Raw genomic sequence first — 22,361 nt, forward strand, 5'->3', positions numbered from 1 at the left:
AATAAACAGAACCCAATTTAGGTCCTTCATGTCATCTAAAACTTTGCAGTCTATTTCTGTGTTGAAATCAAGGAATTGTGTTTGTTATGAACAAAGATTTACCTCAGATTTATTAGGTAAAGCAAAGAAGGCAACTGCTGCACATTCTAAGTCTTAAAATTACATCAAGGATGATAATCAGGAGATGACTGAAGTATGTAACAAACATGTGATATAGCAAGGTATGTCTTTAAGTAATCTTGTTTAGTGAATACTATTGCTTTTGTTTTGTACTTGATCATTTTGCTTTTCATATGCATGCTGTGTAAATTGGCACATTCTGGATAGGTTTAGTTTCCCAGTACATTTACAATATTGACTGTATGAGGTTTTCATTCCAGGCCATCAATATGCCCTTCATGTCATTAGTAAATTAGCAGAAACCAAATGGAATAGAATAATAGAAAATAATTGCACATAAAGCATGTAAAAAATTGCCGCATTTGATTTACGATACATTTTCCCAATTGAAAAGTTTTCTTGATGACCATACTAAAAAGTTGGCAGGTATGCATCGCTGTATGGGATGCAAATACCACTCATGAAATGTTAAAAATAATCTTGCTCGTTTCCTTACAAACTTGGACTTTTCAAAACTGTACCAATCTATGCACCATGGTATGTAAAAGCATACAAAAATCAACCAAGCTGCACACAAGCTTTAGACATGTACTGTAAAACCTGGTTCAACATATACATACCATGTTTTATCGCATATTCGTCGCAACGAAGCTGTCAAAATTTGGATAAAAAAACTTCTCGCGTAAACGTACCATGATGTTTTTGGTCCCGTTAGTAGATCCCAAGCGCTTTGTGTAGGTATCATTTTTGTATAAAACTATGTATTTTAAAGTAGAAATGTAATATTTATTCGGTCATTACCACTTACCTACTTAATAAATTAATGGAAAAATATGAAGTTGTTTGATGTGTAAATTTTCTTATAAAGACATTTTTAAACGTTATTTCCTTTATCTGATCGTCTGCGTCGCCGCGGTGTAGGTATAATCTAAAATTTAATTCCGGTTATTACCACTTAATTATTTAATTAACGGAAATACAAAGTTGTCTAACGTGCATTTTCTTTTGAAGATGTTTTTAAACTGTATTTTCTTTATCTGATTGTCTGCGTTACCGCGGCGTACCGCTTATAAAAATGTAGCCAACGCATCATTCATGTTTGGTTATGTTGCTTCCCGTATAGAGCGCGCGCACGTAGTCGAATATCGATATCTCACCGATTGGATGCAACGCGCAGTCTCTGTCAGGTGCAGAGTTAATTACATTTGATAGCCCGCATTCTTTCGTGGCAAGTGTGTCCTACAACATGTTAGTTCACATCAGATTCAAGTGGCTTGCATTCGCGTTAGAGTTTTGGTTTTTCTATTTAAAGTTGAAGAAAGGTTTTTGTTTAAGGAATTATTAATATAGATTGTTTGGCGTGTGCTTGTATACTCAACCTTTTTTTAAATAAAAGTACTTTCCATGAACGGGTTTTGTTTTTGTGAATAACTTTTTTTTCCCCCGCATAATCGTCGCACCCCTACTTTTGAAACTCGATTTTAGAATAAAATGTGCGACGATTATACGAGAAAACAGGGTATTACTATTCATTTTATATTTGCTGCATGTTCCCGGCCTACTTTACTTGCCATTTCTTTCATAGCTGTAGTAGTGAAACCTTGTTCAGGAAGAACACAATTTGTAAAATAGGTACATTAATTTGCTATATTTTTATAGATTTCTTTCCTTACAGCTACATCACAGTAAATACCACACCATTCCATCGCAGGAGCAGAAAACATTGATACCTAGGCATTCCCCTAATGGTGCAGTCACGAAGTCTGTGTACAAGGTCTCTGCTTCCTCAACACCGTGATGCCTATTGTGCCACGCATCTTCCTCAGGAGGTCTATCACGTCCGCGGTGCTCATGTTGGTTACGTCTTCATCGTTCACCTGCACAAAAATGTGAGCTTTATTAACATGCATCTCTGGAGTCACATCACATATAATATCTTTAGAACATAATGTATTAATAACTGTCAAATTTGATTTGAAGTACTAAAAAAAGAAGGAATCTACTCGGACAATTCATATTCATCAATTCTATTCCCCTCAAACAGGTTAATTTTTTGAAATTTGAAGAATAGCTTATGTTAATGATACAAGATTTTATGGTTTTTCTTTTCATAATATCATCCATTAATACATAATTTTTTTTTTCAAATATCAGATCGAGAAATTGAACTAAACCTATAGAACTTTTTTAGGCGAGGGGGGGTTACATGGCCTAATTAGTACACAGGCCTGCCTGAACTGGGGAACATATTTTTTTATTCTGCGCACATACATCACATTGGAGGTATTGCAGACAATATTGGCACTAATCTAGCATGGGTTTTAATGATAGTTTGATATGAAATGAGAAAATTCCTAATTGTGATAAGGTTGTCCAATGACAGTAAATAAACATACGTTAATTAAATCAAGAATTAAACTTTCTTTTAGAAACTATATCTTGTCAAAATTCAGCATATTTGTGCAAAAAATACTAATGTTAATAGTTATTAAGTTTTATACCAACATATCTTGAGATGATTTTTTTTTTGTGTGGGTCTAGTCTTAAACAGTTGAGCAAAATTTTCTTTAAATTTTTTTTTACGAATGTAGAATACAGATTCAAGTTCACCATTGATATTTAGGTTTCATTTAGCTACACAAATGAAGTTTTACAAACACAGACAGGACCGCAACACGTGCCAGGTTCGGTGCTGGCTGGCGGCCCTGCACGGCCACAAGTGTCATACGCCGTGTTACGTGCAACCCACTGACGTAAGGCATACCACATGTGCCTGGCCGGATTACAAGGGTCATCGCTTCTCCCCGCACATCGTCCTCCCTCGGCGCTGTTATCTATCACCTTTGAATATATATACTGTATAGAAGTCGCGAGTGGATAGGATTTACTCTACGTTTTTCAGAAGCGTATGATGAGCAGCTTGGGAACTTCACCGCTGCAGTGCGCTGCCTGTAATGCCCTGTATCGTCTTGGTTGTTATTTACACGTTAGAGCGCAAAACTGTCGCTCGCTGTCATTCCCCGCACCCCCCACCAATCATCCACTGCAGCTCAAGGTCGTTCAACGGGAGGGGGAAGGGGTGTTTGAAGAGTTCGACACTTGTCCGCTAGGGACCACCACAAGTCGATGCCCTAGAGATGGTGGCGATTGCGGCTGTGAATTAACCAACTACCTCAAACCGTATTAGAAATTTTAACCTGGGCTGGCGACTTCTATACAGTATATATATTCAAAGCTATCGCTGAGCGACTGGCAATCCCGCGCGGAGCAGCAAGAACGGACTCGGCCCTTCTGGACTGTTCGGGCGTCGGGTCGGCCCGGGATGACGTTATTCGTCACAGCCAATCTAGTCTGTTCTGGAAGGACGACGCACGAGTACTTAAGCAGCGATGCCGGCCTCCGCTAGAGTTCCGAGTGAGGCCCGCGACAGTTCCGATCGGATTCCTAGTGAAGGGAAGTGCAACATCGTCAAAGAGAGCGAGAGTGCGGCGACTGTGTGCGGACATTGCGCGAAGTAAAGGGGCAAACCACTGCAGAACTTGACAAGACATTGAGTGACTTTAGAATAAACATTTTTAGGTACAAGTGATTTATGACCGGACATTTTGAAGTACAGTTATTTATTATCAATGTAAATATTAGTAATTAATAATACTGTAATATAACTTAATTGGGCTATCCCTTACAAACCCAGTTCTCCCCACATTATAGGTTGTAACAGTTTCTTATATCGCCATGTTAATCTTCATGCTACAGAGTAGGTTTTACCTTGTGCAGGTAATTACAATTAGTTTGGCAATTTTCTGAAAACATTTTAATGAAGATCAAAAACCGTATTTTTTTTTAGTTTTTTCCACGATATTTGGTGTTTCTATAAATTCACATTTAGATATGGTGTTTCTGTAAATTCACATTTAGATATTGTAAGTAGTTACGCCAAAATATAAAAAAATTATAAAGTTAGTTTAGCTGCATTTAAAATACTGTTAGATTGTATGAATGGCTGGTAGGATTAGACAAGTCTTATTTCAAACAGTGTAAAATAGTGTGCACGTGTTTGAACATTTGGTTATGTTAGGCAATCTGATTTTAAAATATTATGAATTGATGTAAATAATTGGTTAGGTTAGGTTATCAACATTAAAAATATCAAATAACATTTATCAGGACACTTAGTACTATCAAAAAAACTTTTTGCAATTTTTTTTTAGTAGTGCACCTTTTCTGAGAAATCACCATTATTTTAAATAGGGATACAAGCCGCAGGTAGAGAAGTCTAAAGTGTGATGGCCAAGTTCAGGGAAGCGGGGTAGCAGATTTGCAGTTATAACTGCAGAAAAAGAAAATTTCAGAATTTTTGAAAACTTTAAAAAATTAAATATTAAAAGATTTGTGCAATGATAAATACACATTTTTGTATTTTTCAAAGAAATGCCTTGTTCAGAAGTTGGTAAACTAAACAAAATAATTTTTGCTAGCATTTACAATTACCATTTCATTTTCCTGTGCAGTAGTTTCTTACTACAGACTGTATTTATATTACACTAGCGACCCGCCCCGGCTTCGCAAGGGTGCAATGCTGATACCTAGAGACATGCATATTTCGCGATTGCGATAAAACGAATTTTTACGCGAATTTGAGTACATTTTTAAGAATAACGCGAATTTCTCACATTTTGGATAATAACGCGAAATCCTTGAATTTTCGGCGAACAGTCAGAACATTTTCCTCATTCGAACACGGCAATTCAATTTGTAAATACAGTAACAAACGTGAAACAACAAAAAACCAAAGATAACTACCCACACAGTGTATTTTATAACATGAAAAGTTGCTTTTATTTCTAAACATGTAACAATTTAAGCCTAGGCGTGTAAAAGTCCGAGTAATTACAGCAGGAGACAATCTAAAATGTACTAGGGAAAAACGTAAACTCACGAATATAGAAACGTAACGGAAATGTCGGAAATATTATCGTAACATTGTAAGTGCTGATACTGTATTTATGTCACAACTTAGCCGAAATACTGGTACGAGACATGAACTTCACAAGATAAAATGAGTGGAATCTTGGTAACTGTTTTATACGTATTATATAATTTCGGAAGTATTATACTGTTGACGCATATTTTTTAAACTAACCATTTATTTGTGGGGATCGTAAATTATTAATTATTGGTATCAAGACATCAAGATGAACGTAAACTTGAACATGTCACGGCAGCGAGTAAGCGGGTGCGTATACCAATAAACTGGTATTAGAACTGGACAAAACTGGTACACGGGAGGTGGAGCTTATATTTTTTTCCGCTAGGCTCGCTTCTATTGGCTGGCTGCTGATGGAAGGTCACGAGTCTGGGCGGAGCATTGAATGAGTTATACTGCGCATGCGCAGCTCAGAGAACAGACGCCGCACTGGGCCGCACTGTAACAACAGATGATCGAGTACAATGACCTTTCTCCGCGCAAGGCGCGCAATTGACGGTAAATTTTCATCAATTTGCGCCCCTTTTTTATTTATTTTTACTGTGTAATGTAGCCCGTTCTGAACGCGGCAGGATGCGACTGTATTTTAATTAACTTTAACGTATTTCTTACTTTTCCCTTTATTTACACTTTCCCGCTTTTTACACTTTTTTACTTTGTCCCCATGAAAAGTGCAAATAAGGGGTTTTGCTGTATTTTGATATTCGGCTCGCCTGGACAGTCGATTATCACGGTGTTTACAGCAGGTTGTTTCTCGAAGCGTTGTTCTCTTATATAGTCTTTAGCGTTGTTTGTCCATTGCGTCCATTTTTATTAACCAAATACCAAATTTAAAATGCAAACACGGTGACGATTCGTAACATTCTGTTGTGCGCAAGTTAAAGTTTAACGGGTCGAATTTTGTTACAGATAGTTTTCAACGTCTGTGAAATAAATTAAAGGTGTACAATTTAAAGGTCGGCTAAAACATTAGGCCTATTAAAATGCCTAAAGTGCCGGTAACTGCAAAACAGCGAGCCTCTGAATTTTCTCAACACGGACTTTATGCTAGTGATTCAACCACACTTTTTTGTCGTCACTGTAATGTCACCGTCTCTTGGGATAGGAAAGACTCATGTGAAAAACATGTAGGCAGTGAAAAACACAAGAAGCGTCTCTCTTCATTGCAAGGCTCATCTAGTGCGTCTGAACGCCAGTCGTCAATATCTTCAGCGTTTCAGACAGCAAAAAATAATGTCCAAAAAGACAAAAAGTTGGAATTTATAAAGGAAACAGCAGAGACCTTTATAAAGGCAAATATACCCCTTGAAAAGCTTGATGATCCTAATATCAGGGCATGGCTGAACAAATACATCGAAGGTGCTGGAGACATGCCACTTGCGAGAACAGTCCGTGAGAAATATGTAGGGGACATAGCCAAATGCAGAATTGAAGATGCCAAAACTGCATTAAAGGACAAAAAAATTGACATACTGTGCGACGAAACAACAGATAAAATGGGTAGGTGTGTATTTGTTGTTTTATTTAGAATTCTGAATCTTCAACAGGATAAACCAGAAATATTTGTTGCAGGAGTTCACTTTCTTGAAGCTGCTAATGCCACAAACTGTGTGAGGGCAATTTTAGATTCACTCAAAATGTACAATGTACAGTATGGTGATGTGCTCTCAGTAGTAACCGATGCTGCTCGTTATATGACCAAGGCTGTTAGTACTCTCGAAGTAATCCTTGGAGACCAGTTAACGCATGTCCAGTGCTGGGCACATAAGTTAAATCTAGTTGGCAATGTCTGGGTGAAAGAGTTGCCTGAGTTGAACAATGCTATGAGCAAAATAAAAAATGTGTTCAACAACACCAGGAAAAGAAGGCACCTGTATGCTAGCTTTCTTGAAGAAAAGCATGGAGAGAAACGTCCATTGTTCCCACTTCCTGTTGTTACTAGATGGAATTCCTGGTTCAACAGCGTTTTTTATGTAGCAGACTACATACATGACATTGTTGATTTCTGCAAAACAGATGAACTAAAGGCAACACAAAATTCAGGGGTTGAGTTTCTGTGTTCACTCACAGAAAATGACATTTCTCTCATTCTTTGTCAAGCTGTCTTTGTGAAAGAGCATGCCAAGAGCCTTGTAGAGCTAATACAGAAACTTGAAGGTTCTTTGTATCCAACTGCCCATTCACTATATGGGGACTTGCAAGGTATAAAAAAAAAATTTGAAAACATCACTCGTGGCATTTATTTTGAGGCAACCAGTAGAGCTTTGTCTAACATGCCCCCCGCTAAAGCTGCTGAAGCTAAAGTGTCCATCACAAGAACAGCAACACAAGCCCTTTCCAAACTGAACTCTCTCATGACAACTGACCCAAGTAGAAAGAGATTTGAAGCAATTCAAATTTTTAGTCAGGAAAGTTTGTTGCTTGCTAAATTAAACCCAGAAATGGTGCAGAAACTGAAAACTGTCCATAGTCTCTACTCCATAAGCACTGAAGAATTAACAGCTGGTTTTGGTCAGCTTCAGGACATTGTTACAAAACAAATGGAAACAGACAATTCAGTGGACGTAGTGAAGTCATTGAATGTAGTAAAGCTGTCACAGCCATTGTTTGCTTCCAGCTGCCTTGAAGCCATCTGGATGCCTTCTGCAAACGTTGACTGTGAACGATTTTTGTCCTCATATAACACAGTCTTAACAGACCGCAGGACAAATTTAAGTGAGGCTAATTTGTGTATCATGGCTACTTTTGCTTTCGAGAGCTAAAGTTTGAGGATTTTGTTCCATGTGTTTATGTCACTATTTTAGAGACTTCATATTTATTCTTGCTGGTTTAGGTACTAAAATATTTTCAATTACTGTATGTAAAAAGTGATGTGTAAATTCGATTGTAAATTACTGCTGCTAGTGCAACTGTACAATGCAAGAATGTGTCCAAAATTTCAAGGTATGCTTAGCTTAATTTTTTAAATTTATAGTGCTAAAACTATTTAAAAAATAACACCGCTTTTGATGTATGATAACACCACTTTTAAGGGTAAATAACAACGAATTTTGCTATAAAATAAACCCCAAAACTGCATGTCTCTACTGATACCAAATGTACTACAGAATGTCTTTATATACAACGCTCACAGCTTTTTTGTCATTAGACAATACAAACATGTACAAAATTTACTCAGTTCTTGTTTGATCTCACACCTTAAAACTATACTTATGATTATGAACAAATTGTCATATAATTGGTATGTGCTGCAGTAAAAAAATATTTTACTTACTATTCGTTCGACTAAAAACAAAAGATAATCAACAAATATCAACAGCAAAACAACTGTAAATTCAAACCAAGATCTTAATAGAAGAAATACAATGGATAAATTATGGTTTCAATCTAATCCTAACTAACCTAATGTACTTACTATAAGTGCAGTTACTTACTATAAGTGCAGTTTAAAAATTAACCTTAATACCGACTAAAGTACGAACATACAATTACGAAAAATTGTCTTGCTGAAAAGCACGTCTTAAAAAAGAATTCACTTTAGTATTTAAATACTATCATACAATTTAGAATATATATTTTTTTAATTTATCGTAACGTACTTATAAGTATGGAAAAAGTTGTCGCGCTGAAAAGCACGTTTTTATTAATAAACGTGTGCGATCGCTGCTAATCATAAAATGCTGTAGGGCGAAGCGCGGCCTTCGACGCACTATTTATAGGCACGTGCCGCCGGCCCCCCAGCCGGTACCACCGCAACCGCTATGTCCCTGCATTTTAAATCTGTAATATCTTCAAAAATATTCATTTAAATTACATGCTGTAAAAGGGCCATATTGATCTATATTAAATGCACGATGTATTTAAGGTACTTAATTGGATAAGGATTAATGCTGTATTGCTTAAAATCGCTTCGTAAATAAGCCATTATTTCTCGTAAAAAGTATAGGAAAAAAAATTTTACTGTGGGATATCCCTAAAAGATAGACATATACCATTGCGGACATTTTTGTAGACCTTTTTAAGGTGTACAATACTGTAGTACAATATTTTGATCTATCTCGTAGGGTTCAGCCAGCGTTTGCATTGTAAGCGCAAAAAAATGTGTTTATTTACATCAGATTAGAAACCTCTAAAATTATCAATGTTTCTCTACTATATTATGCATGTATTATACATATAAACCTTCCTCTTAAATCACTATCTATTAAAAAAAATGCATCAAAATCCGTAGTTTTAAAGATCTAAGCATACATAGGGACAGACAGACAGCAGGAAGCGACATTGTTTTATACTATGTAATGATATTTATCACGGATGTATTCATCGATGATATGCACTTGTCATGGTGGAAGCAAAAAATTAACTGGAGTCAATGCTACAAATATATTACTATTTTAGCCAAACTTGTGTTGTATATGTATTTTTAAAAAAAACACTCTAACCTATATTAAAAACTGGGCAAACTTAAATGCTATAATCCATTTGAAACCTAGGTCGTATGGAGAAAGATAAAACTACTGATAAAAAACTTAATTTAGACAAATTTAGGCAATTAAACGAATTACAGTTATCAAATGTATCTTCTTATTTACTGTAATGGAATACTGCCATAACCTTCAACATTTTTGGATACTAATATGTAAACACAATTTAACGTACATTTCCCTATACCAACTAAACAAAATATCTCCAGAGTGACATCACAAATTGTTAGACATAGATGCGCAAAAGCACACAGTTATATGTAGTTTCACGGTGGTGTTGTTTAAGTTTATTTTTGGTGCAATATTCAAAGGCCAAAATCATTATATTTACATGTTTCCTTGTGTTTCTCTCACTCAGTAGGTAGGCCTTTAGCCATGTCTGTAAGGTATCAGTTGCAGACTGCATTTATTTACTTTGCTTTGACCTAATTAAATTTTTTTCATTGTGTTTTGTGTTTTTTTTTTTGGTGTTATGGGGTGTATAAACTTCAATTTGACTGTAGTTTTGGTTTATTTTGATTGACCAAACTTGTATAGGACGTGTCACAAAACATATATGCAGATGTTAGGTGGCACTGGCACTGGCACTGGACACTAGTAAACAATGCTGTGTTTAGGGGCAGTCTCGCTTTTGCACAGAGTTGATTATTCCAGTTTAAGTTTGTCATAACAATATTTACTATTATTTAAGTTTAATCCTGGATTATTTTGCAGTCACATATTTCATAACAGTTAAGTATTGTGTATACTTGCACGTCTTTGGCAGTTATTAGTAGGGACAAGAGTGTATGGTTTTATTTATAATTCATTTTCATTTTTAAAACAGGAAATTTATGTGTTATGTTTAGATTCATGCAGTGCCTTTGTTCGTAAAAATAGGGTGTTACCTAGTATTTAACAAATATGGAAATCAACTATTTCTTAATACTTTTTTTGGAGAAATTAGTCCATTTTGGCAGACACATGATGTTCTTATACAATTAATTCATTAGTATTATGCATATTTACTTAAATATATATATATTTGCAAATTTGTGTGCATCTGAAAAATGTGCCACCTAATGTCAAAACATGTTACTAAAATATGCAAGATCAAACCACATAATATTAATTTTTTCCAAACAATTTAGTTCATGCAATTTGGTTCAAAATTCATGCTAATAAATGTCATTTAATGAATTTTATGTTTGTAATTTGATTTTTGGTCCCCATTCTCCTGGCACATCAAGCAAAATTTTTTTTATTCATAAATCACTACCTGTTGGCTAACCCTTCATGTTAACGTAATAATATCAGATTGCCAACATTTACCGTCACCATATGCTTTAATAATAATGTTTATTGTTGCTTAACATTTATTAACTCAGTTTTACTGTGTAAATAAGTGATTTTTATTTACATCAGACATTGGTATACCATTGCTCAAAGAAGCTACAAGAATTTAACAAATTAACAATTACTTTGAGACAAAGTTATCTTCAATTAAATTTTTTCGAAGCTTCAAACACCCTTAAATTTCTGTTTTGCCTAAGTGTCAAGTTCCTTGTAGCTCATCATTCTTTTTACTAACTCTCAAAACTAGTCTCATTTACTTATTTTTTATGTGTGACATCTTAGCATGCGCCATTCAATTTTTAGGACCGGCCTACAGTTTGCATTCGTGCTGCAGCTTGTCAGCGAGCGTAAACATTTCCGTGGTGTTTAAAAAAAGAGGGAGAAAGAAGACTCTGCAGTTTATTGTTTGTTTTGCTAACAGTAGTCTTGAACAGCACGACACATTGCCAGTGGCTTTTATAATACATTATAAATACTTTGTGAAATCATGTATAATATATTATTCCACAATTTTATACATGTTGTGATAATATGTAGTTTGTGATATGGCACAGTGGGACAAGATTAGATGGTGAATTGCGATAAACCAACAGTACAACATTACAACCAAAATGCAAGTTAATACACTATTTTGCACCAAAATGTTATTAAAAACAGAATTTTATCAACAATTTCACAACACTTGCCTCAAATTGCAAAAACTTTATTAATTATTTTGGTAAATTAATTGAATGTCATTTATTTAGCAAGCATTTTGTACCAAAATGAATTGGAAAAAAGTAATGTTACATTGTTTGATCTTGCAACTCATTTGTAAAACTTTAATGATGGTGTAATTTTCAAACACACAAAAATTTGTCAATTTATTTTTTAGTAGTTCTGTTCTAGACATGCTAATTACTAATGATTTTGTGTATAAGTGCATCATGTGTCCGTCAAAAGAAGACTATTTTGGTACAACAAAATATTATAGTTACATATTTGTCGAATAATATAAAAATTGTGCGAGTACAGACACTATACATACCTAGAAATAAAACCAATAACAATGAAAACTCCTGTTTTAAAAAACAAAATCGGTCTAAAAATAAAACCATAAATTCTTGTACCTAAGGATAAGGTTAGATGTTACACATCACTTGCAAGTACTGAAAGGCGCAATTTTTTTTTTTTAGTATAATTTACTTAGGTATACGGTAGTTGTATTGAAAGTATATTTCTACAAAAATAATTAATTTTTTTCACTTCATATTCGTACTGTTCATCTCTAAATTTCACACTGAGGGCAGGAAGATCGCTCACCATGATGACTTGGTCCCCCGCCCGCAGCCGCCCGTCCTTGGCAGCAACACTGTCCGCGTACACGGCGCTGATCACCGTGCATGCCCCATCCTCCCGCAGGCTGAACCCCAGCCGGCTGTTCCAGCCCCGCGTCAGCTCCACCATGAGAACCTGCCGCCGGCAGCGATGTCACATCCCACACTGCACGGTTCTGCTTCACAAGCGTTGCAGCTCTTTTTTTTTTTTTTTTTAATTTTCTATACAGCTTTTTCAGGTCAGGAATTGATAAAGGTGTCTCCCATCAGACTCTCTAACTAGAACCTTTGAAAATATATATACTGTATAGAAGTCGCGAGTGGATAGGATTTACTCTACGTTTTTCAGGAGCGTATGATGAGCAGCTTGGAAACTTCACCGCTGCAGTGCGCTGCCGTGACGCCCTGTATCGTCTTAGGTTGTTATTTACATGTTAGAGCGCTGCACTGTCGCCCGCTGTCATTCCCCCGCACCCACCCATCTATCAATCACTGCAGATCAAGGTCGTTCAACGGGAAGGGGACGGGGTGTTTTGAAGAGTTCGACACTTGTCCGCTAGGGACCACCACAAGTCGATGCCCTAGAGATGGTGGCGATTGCGGTGGTGAATTATCCAACTACCTCAAACCGTATTAGAAATTTTAACCTGGGCTGGCAACTTCTATACAGTATATATATTCAAAGCTAGAACTAAACTCTGTCCGGTTTCAACTTGCGGCGTCTGTTGTGCCAGCAGGATGGGGGCTCCGTACGTCAAACGTATAATGAAGGCTGTATTTTCCCTGTGGAAGGAGGGGGAAGATGAAAGCCCGTTGTGAACTCCACGTGGGCACTGCAAGATGCATGAATAGCTAAACTGGGTCATACGTTTCAAAATACATAATAATATTCCACCATCAAAGTCTCAATGTTGAGTAGGACACCTGTCAAAACAAGCGATTCCTCTTTAACAGGGTACGGTGACATAATTAATACCATTTATGTTATAAAAATATATAGCAATTACTTGATAAGTTAACATTCTTCCACTGAAAAGCTGTAACTAACAAATTAATTTATTTTTCTTATAGCCTTTCCAATTCAACTTGGAAAGTAGAGAGCAGTATAAATTTGCCATCTACAACAAAATAAAGCATTATGTTGCTGTTACGTTTTTACTACTTGCATGAAAGTAAATTTTTGTATCTTTTGAAAAATGTTACAGCATATCACTCCTTTAGGTTTGTTTAAGTTTTATATTATCTGTAAACATTGCATAAAATTTCCTTAGATTTTTTTTTTTTTTTAATTCATTCTTGCAATGGGGAAAATTGATTTCAATTACATATTTAATAGACAACTAAGATGAATACATGATCAAATTGTGGTTGTCTGTATTTACAGTTTTTCTTTTAACTGTGTTATTTGTGCTTTAATTTTTTTCTGGCGTAATTCCTTCCACTGAATCATATGTTTTGTCTAGGCTTGTTCATATTTATTCATTTTATTTGTCACATGCAATTAAATTGTTTTGAAATACTTGGTAATAGGCACAGAACAGACAGCAATAATCCAATAATGATAGCAAAAAGCAAAATTAAAAAAAACAACACATAATGAACAAATACTAATGACAAAAATAAGGCTGGTACTGCAAAGCAAGCAACAACAAGCAGATACACTAAACAAAAAAAACCTTGGTAAACCTTAGATAAAATACAAACAACATATCTATGAAAAACATTCAGTAATTGAAAATGATATTACATATTCTAACACAAAAGAAATATGAGAAATTATAACTACATATTTATATATGAGCAGAAGATAAAATTGTTTTTTGTCTTATTACTTATTACTAGTTTGTGGTAAGAAACTCATATTTGTTGAAATTAGTAATATTTGTATACATTATCATTATTCTTCAAGGTACATAGAAAAGGTGGCTTACGTCTATTAAAAGATGGGTTTTAATACCAGTGGTTTAAAAAATGTAAGGGCGATTAAAGTTGTGATTATAATATGTATAAATCAGAGGTGCCCACCCCCCCCAAACACTATGGCTCACCCCCCCCCCCCCCCCCAACCTAATGATGCGCCCCCCCCCCTCTGAAATTTTTTATGCCATTTTATCAATGATTTACTCAATGATTTTATAATATTATACTTTTTTAGTATTATATTTTATCACATTTCGCATTAATTAAAACTGATTTTCTAATATTTATAATAATAATTGTGGTCATATCAGGTAATATTTTCCATCCTGAACCGACAGATGCCAAACTGCTTTTGTTGAGGAAAGTGCGGGGTTGCCAATTTGATTTACAAGATCCCTTTCAATTATCAAAGCACCAGAAATGTATTTTCACATTAGAAGCTATAATTATGTAAATAATATATACATTTTTCTCGTCTTTTAACCCCCCCCCCCCCCCCCTGAAATTTTAATGATGCAGTCTGCGTCGTTACCCCCCCCCCCCCCCCCCTTGTGGGCACCCCTGTATAAATAAACATTTCTTCTAGCTGAAAGAGAACCCATGAGAAATTTAAATCCAAATTATAAGCATTGATTTTTATTTTTTATTACAAATAAAATTATTTAATTTTTTATTCTATTGAGTTTTTCAATATCAGAATTATTAATGCTGTTCAAAATTATTTAACTGTATTAAAGTTTGGCTCTAACTAGGGCTCTATAGAGGGATAGAGTGGGATACAAATTTAAAGCATTATATGTAATAAATTTTAAGAGACCAAGTGTTCTACAGGAGCAATTCAGAAGTGATTTAATATGAAGGTGCAAATATAACTAAAAATTGAGTCAAATACTTGGACCTTTAACATACCTATGCGACTTAGAGATAAATGTATTATCTGGTTTGTATTCAAACACAATTGGATGGAATTTTCTTGATAAGATTGGGGTACCAAGTAGTTTTTATCATCAAAATTAACTAAGTTTAAGTTACAGCATTCAAAAACCGCAAAAATGTCACAGTGAAGTAGATGCAATCATGGCAAAATGATTCTTTCCTATGTATTTTTTGGTCATTAGCAAAACGTGCCAGTAAAGTGGTTTAATCCGGAAATTATGCAGATGTTGAAAAGGTACCTACCACCTTGTGGAATACCGTTACTAGCCAAATGTATATCAGAGTTGATATTTAGTATCGATATATAGAAATTTCTGTTAGTGAATATAGACACTTATACCTAAACTCATCTTTACGACTATGTAACACCTTTATGCTGCTAAGCATAATAGAGGCACCTTCATTCAAAATCCTGCAGCAATGTAATAAACATAGTGTTAGTAAACATGTACAAAATTCAAACTTTTAAAATCCTGCACCACTTAAAAGCTCAGAATTCTACATACCTGTGACATTCAGGCTGAAACTGCTCAGGTAAACACTTCAATGTACCCAAATTCTACTAAAATTATACAAAAAAAACATCACAATTATTGAAAATTCCTGTCAAGTAGGTAGGTTTCAAAGGATATGCATAATGTAAGACTTAACACTTGACCGTTGTTTTGTTACCATGTGGTTATTTCTTGCCAAACTGCGGTAAGAATAAGAGTGCACTGTTTATATCACTATTTGCCTTATTTTTGTGTTTCTCTTTTATAATCATTCATTTCCATATATTTTATTTTTTAAGTACAAATAATAATTTTGGAAATTATTCTTAAGGAATCCCTACACATCAAAATGTATTATTTTTTAACAAACATGTGTAACATTTCTGTTTCATTTACGTGAACTATTAACACAATAATTGAAGTTCAAAACCTATTTTAACTCCAACTTCGCCTTTTAAATTTGTTTTATGCTCACTTCAGACAAACTCATTGTGTATGTCCATAAAATTGTTTCAAATTAGCTGAAAAATACATAACAGTGAAACATTCTTTAAGGTGAGGTAGATGATGTTAATAATGAAACTGAAAGGTATAATGTAAAATATGTAATTTTATGATTTTTATGAGGCAAACTGACATGTGACAATCACTTCCCTGTAACGCCAACTAGGCCATTTATTACAAAACTGTCCAATGGACTCAATCTCAGGATGCTGTGACACATGAGATGGAGTGAACAAGTGTTCTATTAAGGTCACCTACATTTTACATGATGCTCGTAACTTGGATGTATTCCGCGTGAGCAATTATGCTCCTCCCCACACATCGTCCTACCTCGGCGCTGTTATCTATCGCTGAGCAGCCTTGGGAATTCCGCAGGCCGCCGCACGGAGTGGCATGAATGGGCGCCGCCTTTCTCGACTTTTCGGGCATCGAGTCAGCCCGAGATGGCGCCACTCTCGTCGGTTCGAGAAGGGCGCCCCAGGTGCTTAAGCAGCGATGCCAGCCTCCGGGGGAGTGCAGCAAAGGTGCCGATTTCCGAGTAAGTTCGTAGAGTTCCGCGAGTGAAGGAAAGTGCGACATTGGCGAAGAGGGTGAAAGACCCCCTCGAGAGTGGCACGACGCAAAGTGACGGGATTGAGAGAGTGCGACTGAGTGGTGCGAGACTGTGTGTGTGGACAGGTGTGAGGTAAGGGGCGAACCACTGTTGAGCCTAGCTCCAATGAGGAGTGCGAACTGCGGAACTTGACAAGACATTGAGTGACTTGTGAATAAAAATTTTTAAGTGTCAGTGATTGGTGATCAGACATTTTTAAGTACAATTATTTATTAGTAATTAATAAAACTTAATTGGGTTCTCGCTAATGAACCCAGTACTCCCCGTGTTAAATCGTAACAGTATTAAAAGATTACGTTTTTGTAATCTTGAGTTGAGTTTTGAATAAAAATTTGCTGATTATTTTTGTTGCGTTTTGGTGTATTAACTTTCATTTTGCTGTTATATGGTGTATGGACATGCTTTTCGGCTATTATTACTATTCACCATATCGTTAGTCCGGAAGAACAGTGACACAACTCAAAAAAGTAAGTTTTTCAGGAAACGAAATTGAAAATTTTACCTAATTTTGATATGTTTTCTCTCACAATTTTGGAACTGTAGGTTTTCTATAACAATCCCTATTATGAATTTAATATCTTTTATTTATTTTACACTCGGATTTTTTCAGAAGAACTGTTTATATACTTTTTAAAATAATATTTAAAAAAATTATTTTGACTTATGACACTTTTCTTGCGATAGGTATTGTTAAGTTTTTGAGTTAAGTAATGTATGCAAAATAAAAAAAATGCCACAAAGAATGTTTAGATAGAAATTTAAACTTAAATTGCTTTATTAGGCTTTGAAATATTATGTACTGATTGCAGACATTATTATTATCATTATTATTATGTAACTACGCATTTTCAAACTACATAAGCTGACAGTTTTGAATTACAAAAATTAACAATTAACACTTACACATCTATAGTCAAAACTTTCAAGTAGCATACACAATGAATTATACTCTAATACATTTATTTTCCCTTCTAATTAAAGTAAAGGTATGCAAAGAACAGTTTTATCTAGAAACTAAGAATTAAGTTTTAATAAAACACTTTCAGAAATTCCACACTATCAATTCAGACTGCAGACCAAAAAATATTACTAATTATTATTTTGTTACACAAATTGAGACTTTTCATTTACAAATTAGTATAAAATCTCGCATAGCAATTTGTAATACATTTTTTCCTCAACAGACAATAGACAATCTTTTTTCTTTTCGGAAATCCCTTGTTTTCTTTGGTACGCTTTCTGCAACTGAATGTTTGACACCTTGCTAAATTTATTATCTCTTCTAAACTGCAAAACATCAACTTGTTTGAATTCACTTTCTTCATAGGAAGTCTTGTAGAAGAGTTTTCCAAACTGATCCTTCTTCACCCTGAGCACTTTAACTTCCGAAATCTTGAATTGTTCTCCATCAGTATTTTTTATTATCCGAAGTCCAAGTTCAGCTGATAAAGCTTTCATATCGTTTATGTTTTCATGGCAGTTTTCATGCACTCTGCAGGGCTTTCCGGTTTTCTTTGCGCATCGTATAAGGGACACGTACTGTTCAGGAACATAAATTGGTCCTGACTTTAGGGCTCGAGTGATGTGTCTCTCTATCACCGAATGAGCACCGTCCCCTTCATTTTGACTGTGTCCGGTTATGAGAAACTTATTTGTTATACTTTGTATCCACGAAAACCCTCAGTAACAAAATAAAATGCATTATTAGGAAGCCTATTACTGTCCCCTTTGAGGTACTGATATTTCAGTTTTACCTCTGACATACTAGCCAACAGGAATTCACGTTGCCTTTGCAAGTCCTTGAAGCCCCAGTAATCATTGAAAATATTCCTACGCTGATCTTCAGTGAACTTACTAAAACATTTTAGTCTGCATTTTTCATTGCATGGTGGTTGTAATTCTCTGCCTGCAACAACCTTTTGGCTGTTAGAAAATGATGTATAACTTTCACCAGCATTTCTCGCTCTTTTAGCTCGATTCTTTTGCCACTCGTCTGGATTAAGTAACCTTTTTTTTCTACCCCTCTGCTTATTTTCGCTGGGTCTCAAAACACACCTTGATGTAGCTTTTCCACTTGTTGACGTACTGGGATCAGCATTTTCACATCCCTTTATTTGTATTGATTTAACATTCGATGCTTCGTCAGATGTAGAGACTGTAGGATCTAAGGCATTGCAGTCTGGATCAGCCACGCTGTCATCACTTGACAAGTCTGATACAGAATCACTGCTGGAAAGTTCATTGTGGCCAGAAGCATTTGCTGGAGGGTTACACACACTGTCCATTCCAATATTGTCCGGGAAAAAATGCACAAAATTTTTTATTTTATTGATTATAAATTCTTGTCAATAATTATAGTTAAAACTTTACAAAAATAATTACGTACCTAAGTTTGTATTTTTGGCGTCATAAGTTTTTTCAGGATGTTTATCAGTCGTATTAATATCGGACATGCTTTCTTGTATATCACCTTTTTTGTTTATAGCGATGTGCCACATACAAACACGGCCAGATGTAGCTCTTTCCTCTTATTTGTCATTATCACGCTCTTTGCAGAGTCTGAGTATTAAATAACAGCGACTGTTACTGGACATTGTTATCTGAAATAAACAATCAAATTTAGTGTCAAGCATATCATTGCGAGTCTACAGTATGCTAATTATGATATAAATATCTTAACACAATCATGAAATGCCATTGTTACAATTGATGAACGAACATACAATCTAGGCTCACACTCATTGCCATAAAACAAAAATTACAATAGCTACGCATCATTGGGCACATAGCTTTTTTCCCAACCTTTTAACTTTAATATCAGATTTTAATATATTTCATTTAATAATTGGATGATATCAGTTTAGTAATGTTATAGGACTGACAATTAAAAATGCAGGATTATAATTTGTTCTTAAGTAGGTTTTAATGAGCATAACTCAACAGAGTCATTGCAATAATTCTAAATTATAAAATATGAAAGTGAGATTCGAACAAGATAGAAATTGAAAACGGATCGCTAAAAAAAATCTACACATATTAAAAAGTTCTTCCATCCATGATCTTTATTTAGAATTGAGTTTCTGTTTACAGAACCACTTTAAACCAGTGAGTGATTCCGGGAGACAAATAATGTAAAATTTTCAGGAACAGTGACAACTTCTTAATACATACAAATACCTTCTTAAAATATGCAGAAACCGTAAGGAAATTCAATCACATAAACAGACACATCTCTAATTAACAGTATACTTTATTTAAAATAGTGTAATATTTTGACTCACTTTCAACGACCAGTGACGCAAATCATAATGTGTCACTCTTCTTGAACAAATCACAACTCCTGCACAGCACCTTTTTGAGATATGTCGTTCTTCCTGTTTAAAACACAGTCTTACTCTGTGAACGTCGTGACTCACAACGAAATGTGACGCTCTTCTTGCCCCGCCTGAAACTCATCTGCTCAAAAGAAAGGTGACACTACTACCATCTGGTGAGCGGTTACTGCCTGTAGTTTTGTGACGTTTTTCTCGCGAAAAGCATGAATGATTAGGAATGTGTTTCAATACATAACTCAAAATCCGGGTTTTTTGAGTTGTGTCACTGTTCTTCCGGACTAACGATATATTCTTGTCCCTAGGTATAAATAATGAGCGTAAACCAGCTGTTCCTGTCAAGAAATACTATGCTAGCAATGCATTTTGAGCATTCCTAATGTGGTTCTGCAACTCTGATAGCCTTTAGTGTAGGTCTGGAGAGGCAAGACTGCCAACAGACATGTCATCTCTACTCGCAAGGGGAAGAAAGGGGAGTGTGTAGAACAAAGAAGCCATTTTACCACGATGTTGCACACAGACTTGCCTTCAAGGCATGCGATGACATGAGTAGTGTAAACCGGAGTAGTTCTAAACCATCACGACCGCAGTTTTTGAGTCAATTAATATTCAGTTACATTTTTTCTTAAATACTGGGGCATATAAATTAAGGGTAGAAACAATACAGCCGTAAAATTAACTCCCAAAAACTCACAAAAAATCTTGGTGCTGCCAATTCGCAGAACCAAGGACTGCAGAACAGAAAAACTTTTACTGTAATTTATGATATAGGAATTTCTATATTTTTCAGTGCTTTTTATAGATTCAGCCAAAACATTTCTGCGCTTAAGTGATTTGTTGCACAGGAAAAATTAAAACTGGGTTTAACTGTAAATATCACCTACTCAATAAAATGGTTTTAAAATGTATACTGCAATATTCTCAAGTAAATTGCATTAAGCTTTAATTATTTCAGAGTTGATAGAAAAAAAATCTTAGCTAAATCAAAATATTTCACAGCACAAGCATTATTTATATCCGTACAAAATTTTTCCTTCAGTGTTGTTAACATTGCTACTAAAAATATTAATAATAAAATAAATATTTCTTAAACTATTAAAATTTGTATAAAAGAGAAGAAATAAAACAAAATAAAAAACATAAATGTGGTACTTAGCTGTTTATTCACAGAAAAATGATTCTACAAAATAAGTGATAAAAATCAAGAAACAAAAAACAATTTTCCAAATTAACTAATTTTAAAATTTACTCAACACTCATTAAATATCACTTGTAAATGGTTACATTTTATCTACATACTCAAAACTTCATTGTCTACTAAATACAACTGAAATCTAAAATTGTATAAAAAAAAATATTTATTAATTCTTACTGGGTGAATAATGACTAAATTTACTTATTAAAATAATACTTTACATTACAAATTACAAGGGATAAAATTTCTTTGGTATAAAGTGCTGCAAGCTGAATCAAGAGAACTGAACACCTGCTCTTATCTACCATATACCTGGCCTTCCTGCGGTCTCTCTCTTATCTGCTCTCGCGTGCTCTCCCCCGCGTCGCTCTTACGGGGTTCCTCCCCCGCGCCATCGTCCTCGGGCGTGAACACCACGCCCTTCCACTTGAGCAGGCCCCGGGTGCCGTCCGAGCCGTCGGGGCAGCTGCCGAACACCTTGGCGGGGATGTCCTGGTCCGAGGAGCGTCCCGGGAGGAGCAGGTCCTCCGAGGTCTTCCCCCGGGGCGCGGGGCAGGCCGACTGGTAGGCGGGGTTGCGGTAGCTGAACGCCGTGGACGTGCTGGACGTGGACGACAGGTCCGTGAGCGGGGGCATGCTGGCCGGCTCCGAGGGGGGGTTGCCCCCCGCGTACGCGTCCCCTCCCCACCCGTCGTCGCCGGCCGTCGGGAGGGCGAACTGAGGCCTGCGGGCGGCCCCCGGAGCGAGCCCGGCGCCCGCCGCCCCGCACAGGTCCAGGAAGTTGGGCCGCTGCGGCCGCTGGTCGGGCCCCCCGCCGTCCTCGCTGCCGCCGACGCTCGAGGCGAAGCTGCTGCCGTGGCCCCGCGCCGCCGTCGAGTCGAAGCTGCTCCGATACGTGCAGGTGTCGGTGGTGGTGTTGGAGCTCTCGCCCGACGAGTCGGAGTTGCCCACGTTGCCGGGGACCGCGTACTTCTGCGCCACCTCTGCAACAGTGGTGGCGTGCCGTCAGTATCGTGTTACCCGAAAACAAAGTGCTCACTAACAAGGTCAGTACTGTTTTCCACTTTCCTTTTTTCCTTCCAGTGCTCTGCAGATGAGGTGAAAGCGAGAGATCAGGTGTGCTGG

At 36.2% G+C, this 22,361-nt stretch overlaps 1 protein-coding gene across 1 annotated transcript in view; it reads right to left on the reverse strand.

Annotated features, from left to right (window-relative positions):
* Positions 1-1,511: 1,511 nt before the first annotated feature.
* Positions 1,512-22,361, reverse strand: part of LOC134543276 (ligand of Numb protein X 2-like) — a 92,008-nt gene continuing 71,158 nt past the window's right edge. The window contains exons 8-10 of the mRNA XM_063388186.1: positions 21,549-22,219; positions 12,229-12,378; positions 1,512-1,997 (exon numbers count right to left, since the gene is read on the reverse strand). Of these exons, the coding sequence (XP_063244256.1) occupies positions 1,875-1,997; positions 12,229-12,378; positions 21,549-22,219 (944 nt within the window). The 3' untranslated portion in view covers positions 1,512-1,874. The remainder of the gene's footprint in view (positions 1,998-12,228; positions 12,379-21,548; positions 22,220-22,361) is intronic.

The sequence above is a fragment of the Bacillus rossius genome, assembly GCF_032445375.1.
Source record: "Bacillus rossius redtenbacheri isolate Brsri chromosome 9 unlocalized genomic scaffold, Brsri_v3 Brsri_v3_scf9_2, whole genome shotgun sequence".
Taxonomy (NCBI): domain Eukaryota; kingdom Metazoa; phylum Arthropoda; class Insecta; order Phasmatodea; family Bacillidae; genus Bacillus; species Bacillus rossius.